Consider the following 24,055-nt stretch of genomic DNA (forward strand, 5'->3'; position numbering starts at 1 on the left):
GTTGGATGCTTGGTTTGGCGGTGGGGACGTCTGTCTCTTCCAGCAGCGGTTCCTCTGGTAATGGCTCATAATAGTTTTTTGGCAGAAGTCTCCTGTACTCTGAAAGTTATAAAAGCAGGGATGTAGTGGAGGATGAACCCAGCTAAACTGAGTTTACTCACCTTTTTATATGCAGAATACAGTTTACGCACCTGACATTCATCTTTATGACAGACATTCATAGCATACATTACAGTAAGTAGTGTAAAACGTTTCAGGGGAGGGGGGAATCAGTGCTTCTCTGAAAATATAACTTATTTTTGTTTATATTGGTGGTTGTCTTATGATGAACTCTTTATTAAACTTAGTAGACTACATCACTGTATAAAGGGGCATCTAAGCACTGTCACCAAACCCAAAAGCTGTATCCTATTATCTTTCATTAAACCTACTTAGACTACTTAACCAAACACTACTGTCTTTGAATTTGTGGGTTCATATTATAGACTGTAAAACAAAAAAAGAGTTATGTGCATTTTTATGTGTGTGAGTTAATTTCTTACTGCCTCTTCCTCTGGTCAGTCCAGTCTTCAGAGGCGTATCTCTGTTGTCAGGTAGTCCACTATCCTGACTGGATCTACGTTGGCACTTCAGTCGCCTCATTTCCGCAGAAGGAAAGTCAAATCCCCACTCGCTTGTTATTATTAGCCTAGTATTTATGACCACCCAAGTTAGTTTGCTAGCTGCTGACTTGAGCAAGGAACAAACACTACTGAATGATGCCTTCGTGTGGTGAAGAGATGCGACTGTTTAGCCTTCACATGACTGTGATCCGAGATTGATTCGTAACGGACACCTCAAAGTGTAAGCTAGGCTACTATTTCGTTTTGACCGAGATCACAACTATGACTGGTCAGTTTAAATAAAATGGTCCTTAAACTTGTGTCAACTTCGACATTAGGCCTACTAGTCCCTTCACAGATGTTGTAGTTTCTCTCTCCAGTCTCCATGCAGCGCTTGGCAACTCGATTGAACCTGCCAACCAGCTGGTAGTTTAAATACGTAAAGGGGCAATCCTCACATTTTAAACGCACTGAAACGACTTGACTTCATTAAAACCATTGAGAGGTTCATATATCGGGGCTGAACCATGTTTTTTTCAAGGACCATTGTATTCGTGAGCCTGCATCCCTACAGCTTCAGTAATTTTAATGACAACTTTGATAACTAACGTTCAAATCTTTCCCAGCGCGCGGTGACATCCTCAGTCCTCAGTTCTGATTGGTTAAGTCACGTTCGAAGCCGTAAAATAAGACACACTTGACACAGTTAATGTAGAGCTAAATGCTAAACAAAAAAGTGGTGATCATCATCCATGGGTATCACTTAGCAACCATTTAGTCACTGTTCAAGTACTGTAGCCTAGTATTTATGATCTACATAACATACCACTGTTTTGAAAACAATGTGCCACTCTATGTAGCCTACTTTACTGTGATTTTATAATATAAAGAGGGTTTTACTCCAGAGTATAAAGCCCGTTGTTTACTTCAGTTGTTTATTTTAGTTTTTGTGGAGGGAATAGATATATATAAGTAAACTTCTTTAAGATCCTAAAGATTGAAGACAATTCGACTCATTCATTTGGACTGGCTGACATTCCCCTACAAAAAAGAACTATAATAAATCACAGCAAAAGTATAAGGCTATATAAACATCATAGGAATATTACCATAGGAGATAAAAATACCATTAAGTATGATAATGTCACTAACTCACTACCCCAGACACACTATTAAGTTATAGGTATATTACAGGAATATCACAGTAATGTTTCTATAAGATCTCAGGACCCAAATATGTTTTATCATTTCTACAACTTTCTTATTTCAATTTTAGAATTTGAGACGACCCACAAGATCTAACTAAACACACATCATCCATTGAAATCAATTCCTATGTATTTTTGACCTTGAAATTCATCCAATTTCTCTCTATTCTCTATTTCTCTTTCTCTATTTCAATTTTACTCTGGCGTTTTATATTTATCTAGACTATAGAATCACACACACAAAGACACACAAACACACACACATATATGTTGTATCATATCAAACTTCCACGATGCATTCAATTCCATTTGCAAAATCAAGAACAGGAATCCAATATTTTTGAACACCTCTAGAAGAAAGAAACACACAACAACACCAGTTTAAAATCATTCCAGAATATTTTTTTATTTCTCTGCCCTGATCCCGTTCCCCGCCCTCCCTCCTCCCTATTGCTGCACTCAATCATTACAAGGATATGGTGCTGATTCCATTTTACAGTAGAATAGATAAATAAATAGTACAATTCATCTCACTACACGCAAAAAGAGAGAGAAAAAAAAATCCATTCAAACCATTGTTTTAATAAATATGCTTACATCTAGCTGTCCTCATTTATGTACATCCACATTGTTGGTTTATGCTTTGGGACGGTAATCAACTCAAAAAAAAGCCTATACATTACTTCTTCTACGTGTAAACCCCAAAAAAAAAAATCTGTTTTGTTTGAAAGTCCATGGTGGTTCTATGTTCCCTCAGTGAATGGAAATCATAGGCCTTGACTACATTACAAAGCCTTGCACTAGCAGCAGTGGCTGTGGACGGCTTAATACAACCTGCTATTAATGCCCACAAAGAAATACTCATCTTTTTCAAGTCATATGGTAACGGTCCCAGCATTGCAGGGCAAACTGCATGCATTGCCCTGAGCCCCTGGTTTTGCATTATTTCATTTTTTTTTTTTTAATTTCTTTTTACCTGACATACTCTAAGTGCAAAGATGGATGAAAAGAAAGTGATTGTGACTGTGATTGTTGTTGATGATTGTTGCAGTAGGCCAGGCCTTCATATAAACGAGGAGCATGCAGGCTAAACTGACGATCACAGCCATGAAGAGATGAATGAATGAATGAATGAAGAGGACTATGATTTGGACATAGCTGAAACATTGAGTCGCTCTACATGGAGCGGTGTGGGAAACATTGATTTGTGTGTGGCACGGCTGCTACTCTCCCTACTTTACACTACATTCTGACACTCAGACAAAGGGGATGCCGTTTTTCTTTTTTTTGGTCTAATTGAAGATGTTTGGACACAAAAGTTCAGTCCCTGTCGTATCACAACAGAGCCGGGTGAAATTCATCAGTTCCTGCTTCCTGGCACCGCTGTCAGCAGCTTGTTCGATTGGATGAAAATCTACTGTTGTCCGTTTGGTTCAAAGTCCGTCACTGTCCCGCAGGTGTCAGCATTATTACAAATCTACACATCTCCTTGAGCTACAATACAGACAAAGACGTCACGCTTGCAGGTGCAAGACGGTGGATTTGGATCACGTTTGGTTGGTGGGTTTAGACTGATGGAGGAGAGAAGAGAAGAAGAGTGACAGGAAGGAAGTATGGATCGCTTAACGTAAAAGTGCTGATGAGTTACTGCTGCTGGGGACAGGGCATTTTTAGTTTGTTTCGGTGGATAGCAGGTAGCAGGCCAGGCTCGGCTTGCTTTCCAAAAGCATGTTAAGCCTAAGGTTTTGTATCTTTGCTCCACTGTAAGTCAATGGGCAAAGAGGATCTCAGTGTTAAGATGCTTTTTGGGTAACGAGGTCTGCAGGCCTTCACATGGAGATGCTGCTGTAGAGGGCGTCGATCTTCTCCTTGAAGAACTCCTTCAGCTCGGGTCTCTTGGCCTTTAGTGTTGGAGTCAGGAGGCCATTTTGGATGGAGAACATCTCGTTGTGGATGTAGATGTTTTTCACCTTGGAGAGGGAAATAGAAATGCATAGAAAAGCTATTAAAGTGAAACCGAGATTCTTCAGATTCTCCCCAAAGCTGTTTCTAAAAATAAGAACATTTTTAGTCAACATTTGTCGTTAAATAACGGTTACAATTGATACATATAGTGTCCATTTCACAAACATGGAATAAGCCTAGTCCACTAAAACTAAGAATAAGGATCTAAGGATCTCTGCTTACTGCAGTGCTGTGGCATTGTATCATAGAAAACATGAGTCTGTAGACAAGGTGTGTAACAAATACTGTTAGATGATACAAAGCAGTAATTAGTGTAAGTGTATTAGTGTATGACTTGGAATATTTTTTCCTTAACTTTTATTTATCCAGGGGAGCCACTCACTACTCTTTGGCTGATCTTTGCTATGTATCTGTTTTGGGTTTTTTTTTGTTTTTTTTGGCAGCAACACCTTGTTTCTTATCCATAGACTTACAGACATTCATATTTTGGAGCTATAACCAGAGTATAACCCTAAACCAGTATAAGTCTTAAACTGTACAGCTCAACTGGAGCAGTTAAGGATTAAGTGCATTAAGGGCATTTGACTCCTTACTGCACAGTGTAATCATACTTATTACACTTAATCCCTAGTTGAGGTACTGCTGGCACATAGTATCATAGATAACATTTTTACAGTTTTTAGACCAAGACTGTTGCACATATTCTCACATAATACTAAACAAAAGTCTGCAGAAAACAATTTTTTTTGAGCCGATTATGCAAATATCACCGCCTGCCTACCTGCTCAAAAGAGTGGAGGCCGCTGGCCTTGCCCAGACGCACCAGGTCTTCGAGGATCGCCTTCTTTAGTACCTGTACACAGAAGAAGGAAGTACCTCAGATTCTTCTTTATAATAATGCCTAAATATTATCAGCATATTATTTCAACCCTGATTGTAGCTAATGAGAGAGAGGCAAGAAAAACAATAGCACTGTCATATGAGACATACCGTATTTTTACAGAGGTCTTTATAGGTGCCTAGCATGCCTTTCTTCTTGGCCCAGTCAGGCATGACCTCTGGGTCTGGAACCACGATTCCCACCAAACAGGACTGGACACAACACACACAAATATAAGAGGAAAGAGTCAAACTATTATGTGTGACAGACCAGCAATCACTTCAACCACCAAGCACATTAAGGTACCAGGAATTTGTCCCGGTCAAACAGTGAGCATGGTCATTTGAAGAACAGTAGTTGTCACATTGCATACTGAATTCCACAAATAAAACCAATTTTTACAAATATTTACATAGATGCATACAAACAAAGAAGAATGCTTGTTTGAAAGGTCTTCAATCAAATAAATCAAGGCAGGGAAAACACACTCATGGCTTTAAATACACAAATGAACCGGGAGATGGATGACATTAAGATGTGGAGAAGGGAAAGAAAGGGTTGCAATGGCGTATTTCACCACATTTTCAGCCTGGCAGGATTCAAATGGGATTTATACTGGATTAACACACTGGCTCTCGGGGGCAACTAATCCCATTCATGCCTTGGAAGAATCTGTTAGGAGAGACCTAGGCGACTCCGTATCGAGGTTTATGGGACATTGAGATGTAGTGTGTGTGTGTGTGTGTGTGTGTGTTTGTGTGTGTTTGCGTGTGTGTGTGTGTGTGTGTGTGTGTGTGAGGCCTCACCTGCAGGCTGTCTCCATGAACATAGAGCTGCGCCACAGGTTCACTCCTGATGTAGATGTTCTCGATCTTCTCGGGGGAGATGTACTCGCCCTGCGCCAACTTGAAGATGTGCTTCTTCCTGTCAATGATCTTCAGTGTGCCGTTCTGTAGGAGAGGAAGAGGAGAGGAAGAGGAGAGGGTAGGAGAGGGGACGGGAGGAGGAGAGGAGAGGAGAGGAAGAGGAGGGGAGAGGGGAGGAGAGGCGAGGGGAGGGGAGGAGAGGAGAGGAGAGGAGAGGGGAGGAGGAGAGGAGAGGGGAGGAGAGGAGAGGAAGAGGAGGGGGAGAAGAGAGGAGAGGGGAGGGGAAGAAGTGAAAAGGAGTGGGAGGAGGAGGAGGAGGAGGAGAGGAAAATATGAGACAGGAAAAGGGACAAGGGGGGTAGGAAAGGAAAGGGAGGATAGCAGAGGAAAAGAGGAAAGGAAATGAGCGGAAAAGGGAGGAGAGAAGACAAAATAAAAGAAACAAATTGTAAGTGCTTTGAAAACAAGAGGAACATATTGTAAGTGCTTTGAGTCCAAGAGAAAGAGTTATTTTTAAGCAATAGCATATGAGTAGAAGTCCTATATCATCGTCTAATATATGTGCCAATATTGCACAACCTAGAATATGTTATTGCTTTTAGACAACATTTCCAAACATTAAACAAACATCCCGCTCGTGTCACTGTTGGAGTTTGAAGTGGCCGTACGTACAGGTAACCATTTGCCGATGTCCCCGGTGTGGAGCCAGCCGTCTGGGTCCAGCGTCTCGGTGGTCCGCTCCGGGTCTTTGAGGTAGCCCTTGAACACGTTCGGCCCCTTCACACATACCTGGAGGGACGGTTAGAAAGAAGGGATGAAGGGTGGGACAGGAGGGGGGAGAAATACAAATATACCTACACATACACACACATACACCAGTATCAGAGGGTCCTTAAAAAGTCTATGCTAATCTAATTTTAAGCTGTTAAAAAGTGTATAAATGTCTTAAATACAGTTATGAGAGGCCTTATTTTTTCACTATGCCATGACAGGTTTATTTGCATTGCATGTCCACTCCTTACTATTATTAATACAGAACAGGGTTAATACAATATGCAAAACTTTTTTTTTCATCATAACTGCAAACACAACTGAATTTAATGTCCCTTAACAATCAATTTCCTGATGTTGTTTTTCTTATTCTGCCCATTTATAGTTTCTGAGCATTAATTGGGTATGTTCGATTAAAAATAGACTAGCTTTGACAGCTTTATTTCTTCAATTTGGCTTTTAAATTGGTCTTAAAATCAACTCCAAGTGGCATTAAAAAGGGTCTTAAAAAGTCTCTGCTTTCTGAAACCTGCAGATATGCTGACACACACACACACACACACACATACACACACACACACATACACACAGTATACGTGACACTGTGTATGTGTCTTCCAAATCACTCTACTTACCTCCCCCTCTCCCTTAGAGGCGAAGTAGTTCTTCTCAGCAACATCCACCAGTTTGATGAGGTTACAGGGCAGCGGGGCACCGACGTGACCTGCACACATTGAGCAGAATAGGTAACATCATTATAAACTTGAACATAAACTTAAAATAAGTTCATGTTATACTGCCAAATTCACTTCCATAAATAATGTTCAAATGATAAATAACATACTGTATGTGGGGAGCAGTAGGGAGGAATGAAATCTACACACATTTGGTAGCATCATTAGAAACAAATCAAAATGAGTCTAATAAAGCTCAACACTTAACATAATTCATCATATTCCAAGTCCTCACAGAAATATAAATGGTCCTGTAAAATATTGGAACTGAGCAGTAGGGGGAGATGTTAGACTACATTTTGATGTCAGTCAACATGGTGAACACTGTCCAACATAAGTGTTTTTTTCATGGTTGTAATCACTGGCTCTGCTGCATTCACAATTCACATGGCAGTACAACAGCCTTACAGCATGTACTATGTCATCTCCTCCCTCTCCCACCTTCTAGGCTTCACCCAACTCAACTCAACTAATAATTAAGCGGACATTCCACAAAAAAGCGTGGGCCTACTTCCCGCAATTGAATTGAAATGTTTATGTGTGAGTTTATGTGTGTGTGTGTGTGTGTGTGTGCATATTTGTGTGGGCGTATTGCTGAGCACTGCCAACACTTAAAAATTAGGCGAGTCTTGCATTTTTTCGGACTGCATCTAATTCCATCTGTTCATTCCTGTACTGACATAGACATATCGAAACATAGACACATAGACAGATATATATTATAAAGGTCAAAGGTCATGACAGACATGGGTGTGCTGAACTGTCAAAGCACTTTGAGTTGCATAGTCTGTATGAAAAGTGCTATACAAATAAAGTTATTATTATGACAGGGATTTATATTTCACATCAACAGCAATTACACCCATAAATGCTGTCACAATAACCCATTTCTGTGTCAACAACACAGTAGATAAGCTCTGAGGTCAGTTTCGTCAGTGTAGTGACTCAGTGTGACAAGGCTTTTTAGGCTTGTAGGGCAGTGCAGCTCTGCCCAACATACAGTATGTAAACAGATGGTTGTGACGATAAAGTAAGTAAGTAAGTAAACTTAAACTATAAAGCGTAACTATCAGTCAAAAGTTTGGACAAACACATTTTTCTTTACTTTTACTATTTTCCACATTTTAGAATAATAGTAAAGACATCAAAACTATGAAATAACACACATGGAATTATGCAGTGACCGAAAAAGTGTTAAACAAATCAAAACTATCTTATATTTTAGATTCTTTAAAGTAGCTGCCCTTCGCCTTGGCTTTGGAAAGAAATTCATACATAGGCACATCAACTTCACTATTTATATTTGTCTAAGAAACAGACTGGTAGTGTACAAGCCAGCGACCTTTTAGCACAAAAGTAATGTTCACCCTCGAAAGAATAAGTTTCAGTGCTTTTCAATGGACCGCAGCAATGAGAAGTGAACCCATTTCAACACCAGCCGGACGAAGGTGAAGTATTGAAATGCATTTGTTTATAGCTGTGGCTGAAACTTTGGCCAGTGTCTTCAGGGAAAGACATTACATAATAAAAGTCAGGCGAGTACGGTAAGTGATAAAAAAAAAAAACAACAACCACGACCTTTGCTGTTTCATCCACACCATAAAGTCTGTATGATTGCACAGTGGTTACTTGATAATCACCATAACTGCCAAGGCGTTGAACATAACAGGAGGGTCAATACTGGCAGATATGATGAAGACTTGTCTTGTGAATCTGTTTCTTCACTGACAAATTGACAAACTCTGTGTGAGCATATTTGCGCGTGTTTGTTTGAGATAGGTCCACCTTGTTGACTTTGGCACGAAGCTGAGCAGGCATAATGACTGTTAACAACTCTGTTATCGCTCTCTCTCGCTTCCAGCCCTCTCCCTTTTTCTTTCTCACTCTCTGTGACCAACATGTCCTCCTCTCTCCCCTGCTTTTGTTTCCAGCGTGCGCAGCCTGTCGTAGTTTCACCAGGGGAGAAGCTGATAAGGCCTGAGAGACCGTGGCTGAGTTTTTTTTTATGTGACATCTGACCGGCTGAACCCAGGAACCAGCCCGAAAGAGGCAGAGTGACACACAACGCAGCACACAGTCACTATTGTTGAACATATCAAAGGCCTGTGAATCCACAGGGTAAAAAAATGAGTGTTGGCTAAACTACTGTAAGGCTAAATTTAAAGCACAAACAAAGCACAGTCAAGTTCCAGGGTGGGACACAAAGAGGAAAACGAGGGAGTTGGGGGAATGTCTGTAAATTATTCAAGTCTGGACAATAATGGCAACACAACAAAGTTTCCTAGACAAAAATAACAGAAGTTATTTCATTCTCTAAATTACGCCAGCCTCGCCAGGCAGAGATCAAGGGCCAGCTGCATGAAGATAGACCTAGTCTTAGACTTAAATCTGACCTTAAGTTCAACTTGCTATGGACACTTATACTTACCTGTTCCTACTACTTATTGTGGTGGAAGTTTACTGAAATAAAAGAGACTTGAGAAACAAGAGAGAGTTTCCTCTCTGGTTTATTCGTACGTTACACCTACAAGCGGGCACAGACAACCTTCAACAGAGTTTCAGGCTGAATGAGCAACTTCCTCTTCGCTCAGTTGCCTTTTATACATCTCCACACCTATTACATCTTCAGAGGTACAAAGCAACCCTATTCATATTACTATACAACTCTATTCATATGGAGAGTTCAAGACACGGTCAGACATGCAATAAAAACTAAGAATGAAATAAGCATGAGATAAAGTCTTTCGCAAGAATAGACTAGACAGAAACAGGATCAAGACAGGAACAAGGTTTGCTTGTCACATATAGGGTCATCTTGGGCCATTACCGTACATTAATGGTCGTTCAGATAAAGACCCTTTGATTCGTATAAAGCCCCTTTGAATTGACATCTGGCTGAGACAGGTTCAGGAAAGAGACAAGGTTTCCTGCCGTATTTCTCTGTTATAATTATTCTCCTGCTGTATTTTTCCATTACACTTATTGATTGTTGTAGACTTATTGATTGTTGTAGATCTCTAATGGGTTGTTTATGTCTCTAAAGACTCTCTCTCTTCTTCAGGCTCTTTCCGAAAACCAAAGATTTGCCGTCTTTTATGAATGGCTGACAGTTAGGCCGACTCGTTGCCATAACAACAAAGTTCTTAACTCAAGCTTAGCCAGGGGGAAGGTTGCTAGCTTTCCTACCTCAAAATAAGTCAGTCTTAATATTTAAGCAACATAATAGCCTATATTAGACTAGTCTAACCTGAGAATCTAAGACTAGTCTAAGGCTTAGACTAGACTAGGGCAAATTGAGTCTCACCTGAGGTCCAATCTCCAGGAGTGGTGAAGGTGCAGCCGGCTGTACACTCCGTTTGACCATACGCCTCGTACACCTACACACACACACAGACACACTGTTAGGAAGGGGTTTGTGTGTGTGTGACGGACATAGGTGCATTCTCAAATGTCTGTGTGTGTGTGTGTGTGTGTGTGTGTGTGTGTCTCCGACCTGGCATCCCAGAGCTGCTCTGAGGAATCCCAGGACGCTGGGCGAGGCGGGAGCCGCTCCTGTTATAATCATCCTCAGCCTTCCTCCCAGGCTGGCCTGCACAGAGAGAAACAGCACATCATTACTACAAGGCAACGGTAAACATGTCGTCCCTCATGAATGATGCAGTCAAGGAGTAACAAATAGATCACCTTGTTATAATAATTGTACCCCCCCAGAGATAATTTAAATTTATTAACTTTGTATCTTTCCGTTTACTCTCAACTCCCCTGTGAAATTTACAAATGGCTTTTTTTGGAGATATTTTGACAAACCCCGTTTGGACTCATTGTTACCAGTAAGAGGCAATGGAGCCGTTTCAACCAACAGCTGACTCTGGAGACAATATTCTCTGCAGGTCCAAGTACTACAGGTATATAAGGGACAAATTATATATATAAAAGGTCCAAAATTGGTGAACTTATACTTTAAGCTCTGTGAAAATTCGGTCAGTGGTTTGTGAGATTTCCCATGTGACACGCTGACTAACAAATGATTGATGTAGCGCCCCCTTTGGGCCAATCAGTGGCACTTTTCCCCCAAGTTTTGTCAAAATCTGATCAGCCTGAGATGCAGTCCATGGCGGACAGAAGAATGAAGAACCAGAGGAAGAGAAGTGGGGATGAAAAGGAGGCGGAAGCGGAGGATGTGGTGCAAGAGAAAAAGGAAGATGAGTAGGAGGAGAAAATACAGAGGGAGAGGAGATTTGGAGGAGGAGGAGGCGGTTAGGGATAGAAAGAGGGAGGGGGTTTATTATGGTGGCACTGGTGCAGGAACAGCTAATGTAGTAACAGAAGTCCATACTGTCAGACATGGTACTCATAAGGCCTCACATTCAGTGCAAGAAGCAGGAAGAGGAAGCGTGTACCTGAATCTTACTGAAGAAGATTTTATCCCAGATGCTGTCGCTGCGAATGATCCCGCTGCTGACCTCAGCACCTTTTCTCTTCGCAGCAAAGTTGAGCAGCCAGCGCTTCAGCGGACTGTTAGCCTGGCTGAAGATCTGTGGAGAAGACAAAGAAGAACACACATTGTTTTGGTTGCTGCTGGGAACATTGTCCATCTGAGTTGCCCAAAAAACATCAGGGAGGTTTCACCGCCCTCACTCTTCGAATGACTCTCTCACATTAGTCACCATAACTACTCCCAGCTGCATTTACATTTTTGTGGGGTTTTATTTTGCAACACGATGCATCCATTTTTAAAAAAGACTACTCGAAATGCATTAGTCAGTGTTGCAAAACCATTCGTGAAACCATAAATATTTTGATGGCAAACATCTTTAGGTTACTCATAAATGTAACAGTAACCGATTTCATTTGGATTTCAAACCACAAATCTTTATAAGAGTAGATGTCAAGTTTTCAAAGAGTGGATATCATCACTGCTGATGCTCTTATCCAGAAAAACTCAGTAAAATAGGCCCGAATTCCTTTATTGCCAACATTACACCTATAGTCACCTATAGTGTATTTACAGAAAAGGCTTGGTCTGTATCCGCTCCTCTCACCTTGTCGTACATGCGGTTGAGCAGTCGAGGCACCACAGGGAAGATGGTCGGCCGCAGAGCCTTCATGTCGTCTGACAGGAGGCGGATGTCGCCCTGGTAGAAGCCGATCCGTCCTCCATGGCAGTACACCACAGACTACAGAGAAACACACTCATTAAACATGATACATGAAGCACTACTGCACTGAGGGTACGAGTGTCTTGAGTCTTGCATTGTCTTGCATTGAGTGGTACAGTGACTTCTTTTTTTTTTTTTTTTGTAAACAATGTTTATTAGTTTTCTTTATAAGAACAAATGACAAGAACAAACAATGTTGGTACAGTGACTTCTAATGTAAAGAAAACACAAATACACATATACAGCACTGTATATGCATGTAGATATACACAGACATACACACCACAAACTAGAAAAAGCCTGTTTTATTCCAAAATAAGATCTTCACCGATATAAAATGTGACACCCCCTCTGACAAAATGATGAAAAAGCAAAACTCCCTATTGAATACTCTAGAAGTTATTAGCGGTTCTTTACATAAAAAATACTAACACCATAAGGGATGTAATCATCAATCATCGATATCGATATATAGTGTTTTGAAATGAAACCCTTCACATGCGCAACATATAGAAATCGGTAGATGCTTTTAGCCTCAATGGCAGTGTTGGTACCATGTTCTACTAACTGAGCAACACAGGACAAGAGATACACAACAAATAGGTAAATACGGTCGTTACTGACTGTAAGAGTGACAGTCATTAGGCATTAATGTGAAATATCCTATCCTAATATTCTATCAGTCGTCATATGTGTAATGAATTATTTATCAAATATCACTTCTAACAACAAAATGAGGAGCTTTATCGTTTTTCTGTATTGTTTTGATATGCGTGTTTTACATTGTGATGTTCTGTAAACCGCTTGGGCAACTTTGTCTTTGAAGTGAAAGATTTTGTCTTTTGAAGTGAACTGAAATGAATAGAGTTGAACTTGAGCTGAAAAGTGTTGTAACAAGATATATCATGAGGCTTGATTTTTGTAGATTAAATTCAAAAGTAGGAGGAAATACCAGAACTCACAGAGGATTAACTCCAGTTAGGAGTAGCATCAGGAACGAATGTGACTCATTGCTCGGTAATCAACAGCCAATCATCAGTTAAACTTCTCTCCAGTGTTGCTATTCCTTCCTACCTCAAGCTTCATTAACACCATGTGAAATGATAGTTTAATGATTAGTCGTGCTGCAGATCTAAATGAGGATTCTGACTCGAATCAATAGTACGGCAAAACAGAAAACTACACACTGGGGCTGGGGAAGCTGGGGAAATTTTGATGCAAATTGGTCACACTGTTGGAGATAAACTGTAAGTTAGCTGCAGGATAAACTGCTGGTGAATTAGCAAATCCAGGGGACATTCTGAAACAGGCTTAGCGTGTGTTTGGTCGTCAAGTAGCTTTTTTTCTTCTTTTCCTTTTCTTTTTACAGTTATGCTCCCACCTCCCCCTTACAGACAAGTTGCATACACACAGCTCCAGTAACTGTGCAGTGAGTAATGGTTAACCCCGCCAGCACAGCACAGACCCCTTTGTTGTTGTAACTGAGTTGTGAAAAAACGCCCCACATGTGGATCTCTTCCTGTTTCTGAAGCCATTTGAGGACACAGCGGGGCAAAAGGCCCGCCCTCTTTTCCCTCTTCATTGACAGATCAGTGGTATCATATATCTGCATTCAAATAGTACGAGCCAGATGTAAGCTGTACAATAACCTCTACTGGTTTGTGTGAGGCTGGAGCAGTGTTTAAATAATGTGCTATTCACCTCTATCACGGGGGGGGGGGGGGTATAGGGAGTAGTGTGTGTATTTGTGTGTGAGCGTGTGCGTGTGTGTGTGTCTGTGTTTGTATCGCGTGATCTGGCGTGCTGCTTGCTGGGGAAGATAGGTGGTTTCCTGTGTCTGAGTCTCACACCGCTCACAATAGATTGCGCCGTGCTTCCTGCAAACAAACCAGGCTGGTTCAACCCGATTGGCTGCCACACACACACACACACACACACATACAAGCACACACACACACACATGCACACACTATCTCTAGTTGAGTCCACTAAATGAAAATATAGCACTGAAGATCTCAAGATTAATCAAAAATGACAGAAAAAAACAGAGCTTCTGTGCAGTTTAAGGTCATTTAAGGACACAAACCAGACAAACAAACCAGGATTACTTGCTGTAATGGTTTAATGTTTACTGTAAGGCTTTATGACTGATCTTGAATGAGTGATGGATGGATCTAGCCAGACCCAGAGCCCTAAATTAAAAGAATTTGGACATCACAGTGTTTCAGTGAATCCTCCATTGAATTTGTTTGCAGTCAAAACTTTGTTCAAAAATCGGATGAAATGAATGAAAAATGTCACATCTATCACCTACTACAAAATGACTGCAGGCATGAAAGTAAAACCTATGGATGCTAAACTTAACGGTTAATATTTATGAGATTATTCACTTTTTATACCATAAAGAATCATTTTAGCTTATATGATCAGTTGTGTTTTTGGAATGTTAAACCATGAACATCAAGCTACGACTTTTTCTCTCCCCAGATCAAAATAAAAAATTATAGCATTTTGGAAATGACTCCTTCTGGACAGGAGGTTGATGGCCTAACATTGATGGCAGCCATTACAAACTAACCAAACTCTCAGTGACTCTGGGTAGAACGATCAGAAAAAAAAACAGGAAAAGCTACAGGGGGTGTTGGGCGCTACCTTTTCCTGTGTGCTTATGTGCGATTGCGTATTGCTATCGGCGCGTGTGTGTCATTGTGTGTGCGGATGTGCGTGTGTGTGTGTGTGTGTGTGTTATTGTAAGTACCGATTTTGACAGTTGAGTAAACAGAGATGAACTCCCAAGTTTCCATAAATAATCTGACTGAACCTTAATTGTTTGCAGCTGTTTTTTTCTATTAATGTCTCTATCAATCTATTAATCTATTAATGGATAACAGCGTGTGTGTATGTGTGTTTTCTTGTATTTCACTACTTATGAGGAACATATGTCCTCACAGGGGTAGAAAGATGAGAAAATCCTCCAAAGTGTGCATATTTTGGCGTTAAGGAGTTAGGATTTGGAGGTTAGGGTTAAGATTAGAATTAGGATTAGGTTTAAATTAGGCATGAAGTGGAAGATTTAAGGTTAGGGAATGAATACAGTTAGTGAAGGTCCTCACAAGTACAGTAACACCAATATGTGTGTGTGCGTCAGTATGTTTGTGTGTGTGTGTGTGAGAATAGAAAAGGATGTGATGCAATATGCCACCAATGCATGTAGAGGCAGATTGAGTGCAAAACCCAAATCAGAGTTTGGACAAGAGAGGACAGGAAATGTGGGGGCCAGGAGTCTCTCTCTTCTTCCCACACACTCAAATATCCCTAATCAAACGCCCACACGCATAGTTATTCATAAACCCCACCACACACACACTCACACACATAACATCTTGAAGCCAACGCTCAAACAAATAACGACCTTTTCCTGTAGTTACAGAACTGATAAAAGAGCAAGTTTGGCCCATTTACCTCAATGAGTCTCTCAAACATGTGGGCCAGCGGCAGGAAGGAAATGAGGCAATCATCTTGGTTGGGGAAAATGACTTTCTGCAGAAGACACAGAGAGAGAGAGAGAGAGAGAGGAGGACAGAGAGAGAGACAGACAGAGGGAGGGGGTAACAGTCAGGTGGGATTAGAAAAACTGCAACAACAAGGCCACTTCATGAAAAACAGAAGTTGCAGTGGGGGGGGGGGGGGGGGGGGGGGGGGGGGGACACACCATGAAATCAGACTGGGTTTTGAAGTGTGGTTTGTTGCTCCATAATGATGCATCAGTCAGCAAAGTAAGGGCTCTTCATAAAAACATTCCCAAAACTGGAAAAGCCTCATTTGGGGGATAATTATTACAGAAAGATTTCCAGGGAAAGGGATAGAGGAGAGTCACTTACATCTGTCACTTTGAGGAAGCCTGAGAAATCCGCCACCACATTCCCATGTGTGAGCATGACTCCCTTCGGGTTTCCTATGAGGGCAGATAGAAAACACACAATGGATTTCAAAGAAATGAACTCACCTGGCAGAGGATAAATTGATCATGACAGGGGGAAGACAATGGGGATTTGTCATGGAAAAACACACCTAGTTCCCCAGAATTTCCTCAGAATTTCTCTCCCTGCTCCCTCCTTATTGGCTCCCCTTCATTTAACCCCGTCAAGCCAGGACAACACAAGAATGAATTGTTGATTTAGGGATCTTAGGGATAAGGATGTTGTTTGTTTGTTTTTTTTGGTTTTTTTTTACAGTGTTTCTGTGTTGAGGAGTGATAGGCGAGGAAGAGAAGCAGGCTTGTGACTGATAGGTTGTTGGTTCAAATCTCTCTGGAGGGGGGCGAGCGAAAAAGAGAATTTCCCTACAAGGATTAATAAAAAGTATTGCATTCTGTTCAATACAAAATGCAAAAATGCAATCATTAAGCTAAGTTTATTTGTCACGCACACATGCGCGCACACACACACACACACACACAGATGTACATATATGTGGTTAGGAAGATTACTTTCAAAATATAATAGATTATTGATTACCTGCTTTCAGATGCAAACACTAATATAATCCATCAGAATATGAAAATGAGAATGTTGTCCGATTACTTTCAATTATTTTTAGGTTACTTTGTCTCTAAAAAGCTATACTCTATGGCAAAATGAACACTTTACTTCAATTACCAGACTGTAATTTGAAAAGTGTGATCATCATCTATAGCCAGTCGAAAGTGGAAAATTACAAATCTATAATCTCACAATGGTAAATGCCTCTTTCCCTTTGAAACATGTTTCTGAGGAATCCCACTATTTGTTGCGTAATTATTGTGGGTTTTTTGCAATAGCTGCAACATAGTACAGTTGTAATTTTTAGCAATCAGATTACTGCATTACATTTCTCAATCTTATACACATAAATACACATTTTCTTTCTATATTTTGCAATGGCACGGAGAAATTTCCTCTTTCCAGATGTGTCATGTGAGTTAATCCTCCCTGAAGGAAGCCGCTTTTAATTCAGAATCGAAACGCTGTTGCAACAAGAAAAAGGGCATTCTCAAGAAGTGCAGAAGTATGTGGAAAATTAACCCGCAGGGCAACTGTAGCTCTCTTTCTGTAACAGCAGGTGGCAGCGTTCAGCACAACAGCGGGCCTAGACTGTGAATGTGAGGCTGCAGTTGTGGTTGCATTGGAAGAGCAGGCAGCGTGACACATTGGTAAGACGACACCAGCTTGTCCTCCTCACACTGTTTATCTTGTCTTTGTCGCTCGGTGGGTTGGTGGCTGGGTGTTGTTGCGAGGGGATAAGAGCATCGTCTTAAGAAGAGCAACACTTCCTCACTCATGTTTCTATAAGTCCCTCCATCATGTCAGGAAACACAGGGGAATCCAGAGTGGACGTTTAATAATTGAGGGAGGGACAGTACAGTGTGGAGGATTATACTCTCCTCTACTATCCTCTCGCCATTAAGTCTCTCTTTGTTGCTGTGTTGTCACTGGATTCAATTACAGTGCGTGCCCATCTCCCCTTAAAGCCATTCTTTGTTGCTGTGGAGTCGTAGTATTCGGTTTCCAAATGACCATGTAATACAGTGGTTCTCAACCACTGTAAGGCATGTGACCCTTAAAAAGAAGCAACACTAGAAGCTTAAAACTCATTTCATAAGAATTAGTATTTCACAAGAAAAAAAAAACAAAAGTTAAACAAAAACCAGAAAAAATAGACGTGATAATCAATTTGTGTAATAGAAATATACCATAAATCATCTTGTGACCCCCTAAAAATATCTCACGACCCCCTGAGAGGTTGAGAACCACCACATGGGTAACCCCAGTTTGAGTCAGTCCCCTAACGCTGGCAGTACTGAGCCACATGGGATCTGCATTTGGAAAGCCAAACAGCGGGTGATTTAAGTCAGTGTGTTATCAGGGAAATGCGTAAAGAAGAGAAGAAAAAAAACACACACTTATGTAGTTGAGGTGCTGGCTTGCAGGTTCTAAACATCAAAACAAGGGAGAAGCTGCACACTCATAACTCTGATGCAAAAGTCTAAATTTAATCAAGGTTTTAGCACAGCAAGGCCTTCTTCAGGCTTATCAGTGAAATGCACTGTATTGGTATAATATGCATGCAAGAATATGCATGAAACTTAAAAGATTGATGTATTGAAAATTAAATTACTAGTGTCATCAGCAGGTTGTTCTGTCCAACCTGTCAACTAATAATTGAGAATGAGTGTTTGATCCGTCAAAAATAAACTGGAATTTTGTTGACATTTTGAATTGGTTGAATTGAAAGTTAATTGTCCCCAAGCCTGACCTCCGCAGTTGTCCTACATGTAATCACTATGGCCTTTTTTCCAGTGGATACAAAAACAACAGGGAGCTAAGTTTCATTATGACTGGGTGAAATGAGTCACAGCAAACAATACTTAGACCCAAATTCAATCGAACCATATTAGGTCAGTGAACTGATTCCTTTTTGGAAAAGCACATCAAGTTACAAGCTGAAAACATTGCTTTGCTTGGTGTAAATAGGGGAAACTTTCTCAAAGGTGTGGTTGACAGCTAATTATGTAGTGGCAAACAGTGACAGTGTTCCTTGGCTTGGCCAACAAACCTGCAGGAGTCCTAGACTTTAAACTATGTCTTGGGGTTTGGCAAGTGTGTCTGCACTGACACGACAAGGAGAATTATCACACACAAGCACAGAGTGTGACATATAGATAGGTGCAGAGGGAAACTCTGTGTGTGGGATGACTCTTGTTTCAGGAATCTTTTTGCTTTAAGGTGTATATAGAAACTCATAGAGAGGCAGTTCATTGCAGGAAAACAAACATAAAATGTACTATTGTGCCCTTATTTTTTAATTTTTAGATCATCAGTGAACCAAATCTAATGTAACGTTTTGTGTTTTTTTTGGGGTTTTTTTTAATGATGTGAGCTGCGTGGACTTTTACGTATCGCTGTTGTGAAAACCTCATAACTCCAATTTTTCATGTTTTGACTTCACGTACATGGTCCTCTTGGGCTGATGAAACCCTTTTAAAAGCCCATTGGATAAACTCAAAAATGCATAGTGGTCAAGCTAAGATCTTTTTTATTAGTTTCTGAAAAGTTCATTTTGGAGATACAAGGTTTTTACTTAAGAGCGACGATATCTGTCTGCCTCATTTGTCCAGAGACTGTAAAATGGCAATAATTAATAACTTTATAATGCTTACAGGAATAAAGAGAGATTAGTCGCATTATCAGGCAATCAACTGTACCCTGCAAGTTCCTGGATGACCCATGCGTACATTTCCCAGCACCAAACACAAAAGAAAAAAGCTTAAAAGTTGAAAAGTTGGCACATGTTATTTGTATTCAACAACTCTACCTGTGGTGCCACTGGTGAAGCACACAATAGACAGGTCTTCTGGTGCTGGTGGCTGTGGAGACAAAAACAGCATAGGTCAGAAAAGATGGTGAGAAGACTTTTTACAGGAATTTAAAGCATCAGATCGTCATGCCGCTGGTCACACGACGCACTTCTATTTCTTGCAGCTGCTCAAACACAGATAGCTACAGATGATTGAATACTGAATGTAGATATGTAGAGTGGGATGTGAAGTCTGTTGTCACTTGTATATCTTCTACTGTCCCCTTTCTCTGTATGCAAGGTCCTGTTGTCATCATACATAGTGAAATTGCCAATTTAAGTCTGAAAGTGTTATATGAGTCCAATCACGTAGTAACTTATAGAAAATTTGCTGTGTACCAGTATCAGTATATGCTATGTAAGTTTCCAATATGTCACCAAGACAGTTTCCCCAAAGATCATTTATTGTACTGTAAGAAAGTGATTCTGCTTCTGCCTCTGATATCCAGCGCAGTGTAAACACTAGCTGAATAGCTTGGCCGGTTAATGCCCTGAAGTTGATTACCTTGAGCCAGTGGCTTGGGGCAAAATTGGCAATGTTCAATGTTTAACGTTTAAACTGGTCATTGCTGTGGTGTTTCTGCACTGCACCTCCCAGAGATCACGTGTCAGTCAAACTGTGGGAGGTACTGTGACGTCTTTTTCCTTGGATTTTCTGTTGATGCAGTTCTGTAGGTGGCGCGTCTGCTCAGCCATGGTGGCTATCGCTGCTCATGCTAACTAACCCAGTTCTTCTTCTATTCATTCCAATCGAACCACTGTTGCTGCTGCCAGAAATGTGAAACAGATCACCTCCTGTGCGTCAGAGGATTTTTCCCAGGAAAGAGCTACTTGACACTCTGTGTTTAGGGCAGCATATGTAAAAGCTTTCATGAAGTGGATATAGGTTGAATTACTACTAGCAAAAAGGACATTTATTTATATGAAAATGTTGTGGATTATTACTTTATTCATCTTTGAGGTTCTCACTCCCACTAGGTTTGGTATTGAAGCATAATCTCCCTTTAAGTTCAGCTACCTAAATGAATCAAATTCAGATTTACACCAAAAGGAAGTGCATCATCGTCATGTAAAGTCCTAAAAAACGAAGTACAGGAGTTCTGCAGTACTAAACATCACCATGTACAATGGATATCTGTGGTTATTGTACTCACTATAGGCTTTCTGTAGTGCTCTCTGCCCAGGGCCTGTAAGAAACAACAAGCAAAACAATAGAATTAGCTTACTTCACACTTTATTGCACACATTTGTAGTGTTTTTTTTGGTGGTGCCTAGAATAGTTAGCGTTTGTCAGTGAATTTCCTAAAGGATAACACAGGTCATTCTGGACCAAATATATGGTTCACCGTCATCTGCTTACAAGAAGGCCAAAAGATTGCCAAACCAGTCTTTGCACTAGTTTAAATCAGCACAACAGTAGCAGCTCCTGCATGTGACTGTGTGTAACTTTTATAAGTGTGTAGTAGTATGTTGCTGAAAAAGAATAAGCGTAGGCCTACATGCTCAGAAAACCTTCTCTGGATAAACAAGGGTTAACCAGATCCCCTATAATTTCTGGAGTTTATTTTTTTTCTGAATGTGATGCCAAATGTTTTCACGGTTGATTTCAGTCCTTGATCTAACCTCATTTGCAAATAATCCTTAGCATTTCTTGTAACCTGCTTGCAGTACCAGATGGGTTGGGTGTGTATCACATCAGGAAACAGTAAAGTGACAGTGAAGTACATATTTAACTGTCACATACTTTCCTGTAATTATCTTGGCTTTCTAGCCACTCACTGAACTGTCCTCACTGTGTTATAGTATATTTTGTTTTCATCATTGTTTTTTTATCACTTCGCTTCACTTCACTTCAATTTTTTCACCGTGCAAATGAACTGAATCAAACTAAAACTAAACTAATCTGTATTATCCTTTGACACAAACAACACTAGGTAGGCTAAAATAAAAACTAAAAATAAAGTATTTGCAAATAATGTAATAATGTCCCAACTGTGGTAGAGTCATAAGAATGTAAGCAGTACGGCTCATGCAGTAGACACACATTACCACAGATGTTAGTTGAGTAATGTATTAAAGATTAAGAGATTTCCAGAGAAACCGTCTGCAAGAGCTGCCAGGACCAGTTTCACATGGCAGTTTGTTTTGACTGAGGTCATGAAGCATAAACAGCTACAGTGAAATGAATTTACAGTAAATCCTAACTGCAGGCTGTGAGGCGTAACGACACACGACAGCACCTACCAACACAGCTGTGGTTAGTGTTAAATGCATATGCACTTTATTGATGTTGTAAGGCATGTGGAGTATTGATCAAGTCATGTGTGATTTGGACTCGCTAGAAGTGGAATGACTTTGCAGTTGGGTGTGTTGATGTTTGGCTGTGTGACTGTGGAGGAAATGTAACATTCAACAGATTCAGATACAGATTCAGATCGATAAGAAGCAGGGAAAACCTCCTACCTAATACTCACTCATCCCCTGCTTGTACATGCCAACCAAACTGCATATTTTTAGACTGACTGTGAACCAATTTAAGCATATATTTTGTGTTTTTGTTAGCCTGTCATGATATGGTATGAACTGATAATTCTGTAACACCAACAAGCAACATGTCTACAACAATAATGGACTGGTACCAGGTTTGCTGGAAAAGAAAATTTTAACCCTCAACATCTGGGGTTTTCAGGTGATGTAAGGACATAACACACCCTCTGGCGGCCATATTAGAGGTCCTCAGCTCTTCGCAACAATACTGTAGCTGTGAACAGCTGATTCCGTTTCTAAACGTAGGCTACAACTTGTCCATTTTGAAAGAATTAAATACACATGGCTGATTTCTGTCCTGTTACTGACTGATACATGTGATTTTGTGTTTAGATAATGTCAGGTTAGTAGTCGTATGCTAACATTAACTGCAGTCATTCCTATGTTCCCAGGGTCCTATGTTCCCCATATTTATATGGCACATAATGGGAACATGACAAAGGGTCCTATGTTCCCCAGTTCTACATATGTGCTCTCCCAGGGTCCTATGTTCCCAAGGTCCTATGTTACCAGGGTCCTATGTTCCCCAGCTCTATATAGCACATAATGGGAACCTGAAAAAGATGTTCCCCACAAAACCTACATTTACTTTTTTTTTATTTTGTGGTCCAAAGGCCACATTTACCTTGCTGTCATCAAACCAAATCATCAAATCATCAAAAATAGGGTAAAATCTGACCCACAGAGAACATTGGTTTTTAATACTATGGCATGCAGCAATAAAACATTCTGGGTAGTTCTGTGGATCAAACCCAACTCAAACAAGAGTTTGAGTCAAGTTTGAGTAAAATTTTATCCACAGGACCACCCAGACTCATTAATATTCTCTGCCGGGTCAGATTTGACCCGGAACACCACAGATGTAACAATTTTTTTTAGAGACCTTCAAAATCAAATAAAATGATAACCATTGGTTTTGTTGTGTTTATATAGCTGTTTTGAAGCCTTGTTCCAATAAAAAAAAAAACTGGATAATATTTTTGAAATATTTTAACTTGAAACGGGTCAAATTTGACCCGAACACAATAGGAGGGTTAATGTGTGTTAACAGAATATTGAACTGGGGAACATAGGATTCTGGGAACAAAGACATGCTCCCCATTAACATCAGTTGGTTTTCTAAATTAGCCTGCTAGCTAGTTAGCTAGCTAACAAAGCCAAAAACCAGCTGTTTGTTGACAAGACAGTTTCCTGTGTCACAGTAACCTGAATGTGGAAACAAATCTCCTAAATCAGACCATTGACTTTTACTTATACTGACATCTCTTGTTTTCCAGCCTGGTTGTTATATATTTAGCATTATTTGTGCATAGCTAATTCTCCACTGGACCTCCATGATGGCACCAGCTGTGGTTGCCAGGAGATTTGAGACACAACTGCAAAGTCCTCTATTACAATCACATATGACATCTGAAATCTGGAGACTTTTACAACTTTGCATTGGGCCTTCTTCATCTGTTTCACACTGTACCTCCACTTCTTTAATGGACTGGACGTGGACGCCGCAGCCCTCGGCGCGCTCCAGGAGCTCAGAGTCAAAGTCATCCATAAGGATGATTCTTCGCAGGCCCGGAGTCTCCTGCCGCTCCACATTACCCATGAGCACCTGGGCTTTCTCCGCCTTGTCGCAGATGACCGTGGAGATGTCGGCTGAAATGACACAAGAGCACACAAGAGCACCCGCACCCTTGTGTGAATACCCGCAGAAGACGAAAAGAAAAGGAAAAGAAAACACAAAAAGAAAAAAAAAAGGCCTAGATATGGGTTGGGGGTTCAATTCGACTTTGATCAAACTTCTGATTCACAGAGGGAGTGAGTCAGTAATGAGAGGGAGTGAGTCAGTAATGAGAGGGAGTGAGTCAGTAATTTTGCATTGTGTCTGTCCGATTCAGGAGGTGACTCCATGTTCACGTCAGACACAAACTGAA

The 24,055-nt window shown here is 40.6% G+C and overlaps 1 protein-coding gene across 4 annotated transcripts in view; it reads right to left on the reverse strand.

Moving 5' to 3' along the window:
- Window positions 1-2,271: 2,271 nt before the first annotated feature.
- Window positions 2,272-24,055, reverse strand: part of acsl6 (acyl-CoA synthetase long chain family member 6) — a 29,586-nt gene continuing 7,802 nt past the window's right edge. For all 4 annotated transcript variants that reach the window (XM_071541539.1, XM_071541538.1, XM_071541537.1 and 1 more), the window contains 15 exons: window positions 23,599-23,777; window positions 20,735-20,767; window positions 19,539-19,590; window positions 16,067-16,140; window positions 15,648-15,725; window positions 12,069-12,203; window positions 11,427-11,561; window positions 10,520-10,615; window positions 10,331-10,403; window positions 6,928-7,016; window positions 6,194-6,310; window positions 5,462-5,605; window positions 4,766-4,867; window positions 4,557-4,628; window positions 2,272-3,780 (listed from right to left, as the gene is read on the reverse strand). In XM_071541539.1, the coding sequence (XP_071397640.1) occupies window positions 3,640-3,780; window positions 4,557-4,628; window positions 4,766-4,867; window positions 5,462-5,605; window positions 6,194-6,310; window positions 6,928-7,016; window positions 10,331-10,403; window positions 10,520-10,615; window positions 11,427-11,561; window positions 12,069-12,203; window positions 15,648-15,725; window positions 16,067-16,140; window positions 19,539-19,590; window positions 20,735-20,767; window positions 23,599-23,777 (1,520 nt within the window). In that variant the 3' untranslated portion in view covers window positions 2,272-3,639. The remainder of the gene's footprint in view (window positions 3,781-4,556; window positions 4,629-4,765; window positions 4,868-5,461; window positions 5,606-6,193; window positions 6,311-6,927; window positions 7,017-10,330; window positions 10,404-10,519; window positions 10,616-11,426; window positions 11,562-12,068; window positions 12,204-15,647; window positions 15,726-16,066; window positions 16,141-19,538; window positions 19,591-20,734; window positions 20,768-23,598; window positions 23,778-24,055) is intronic.

Source organism: Centroberyx affinis, unplaced genomic scaffold (genome assembly GCF_046629955.1).
Source record: "Centroberyx affinis isolate AG114_WGS23_722 - 3 ecotype Tasmania unplaced genomic scaffold, CSIRO-AGI_Caff_v1 ptg003896l_1, whole genome shotgun sequence".
Classification (NCBI taxonomy): Eukaryota; Metazoa; Chordata; class Actinopteri; order Beryciformes; family Berycidae; genus Centroberyx; species Centroberyx affinis.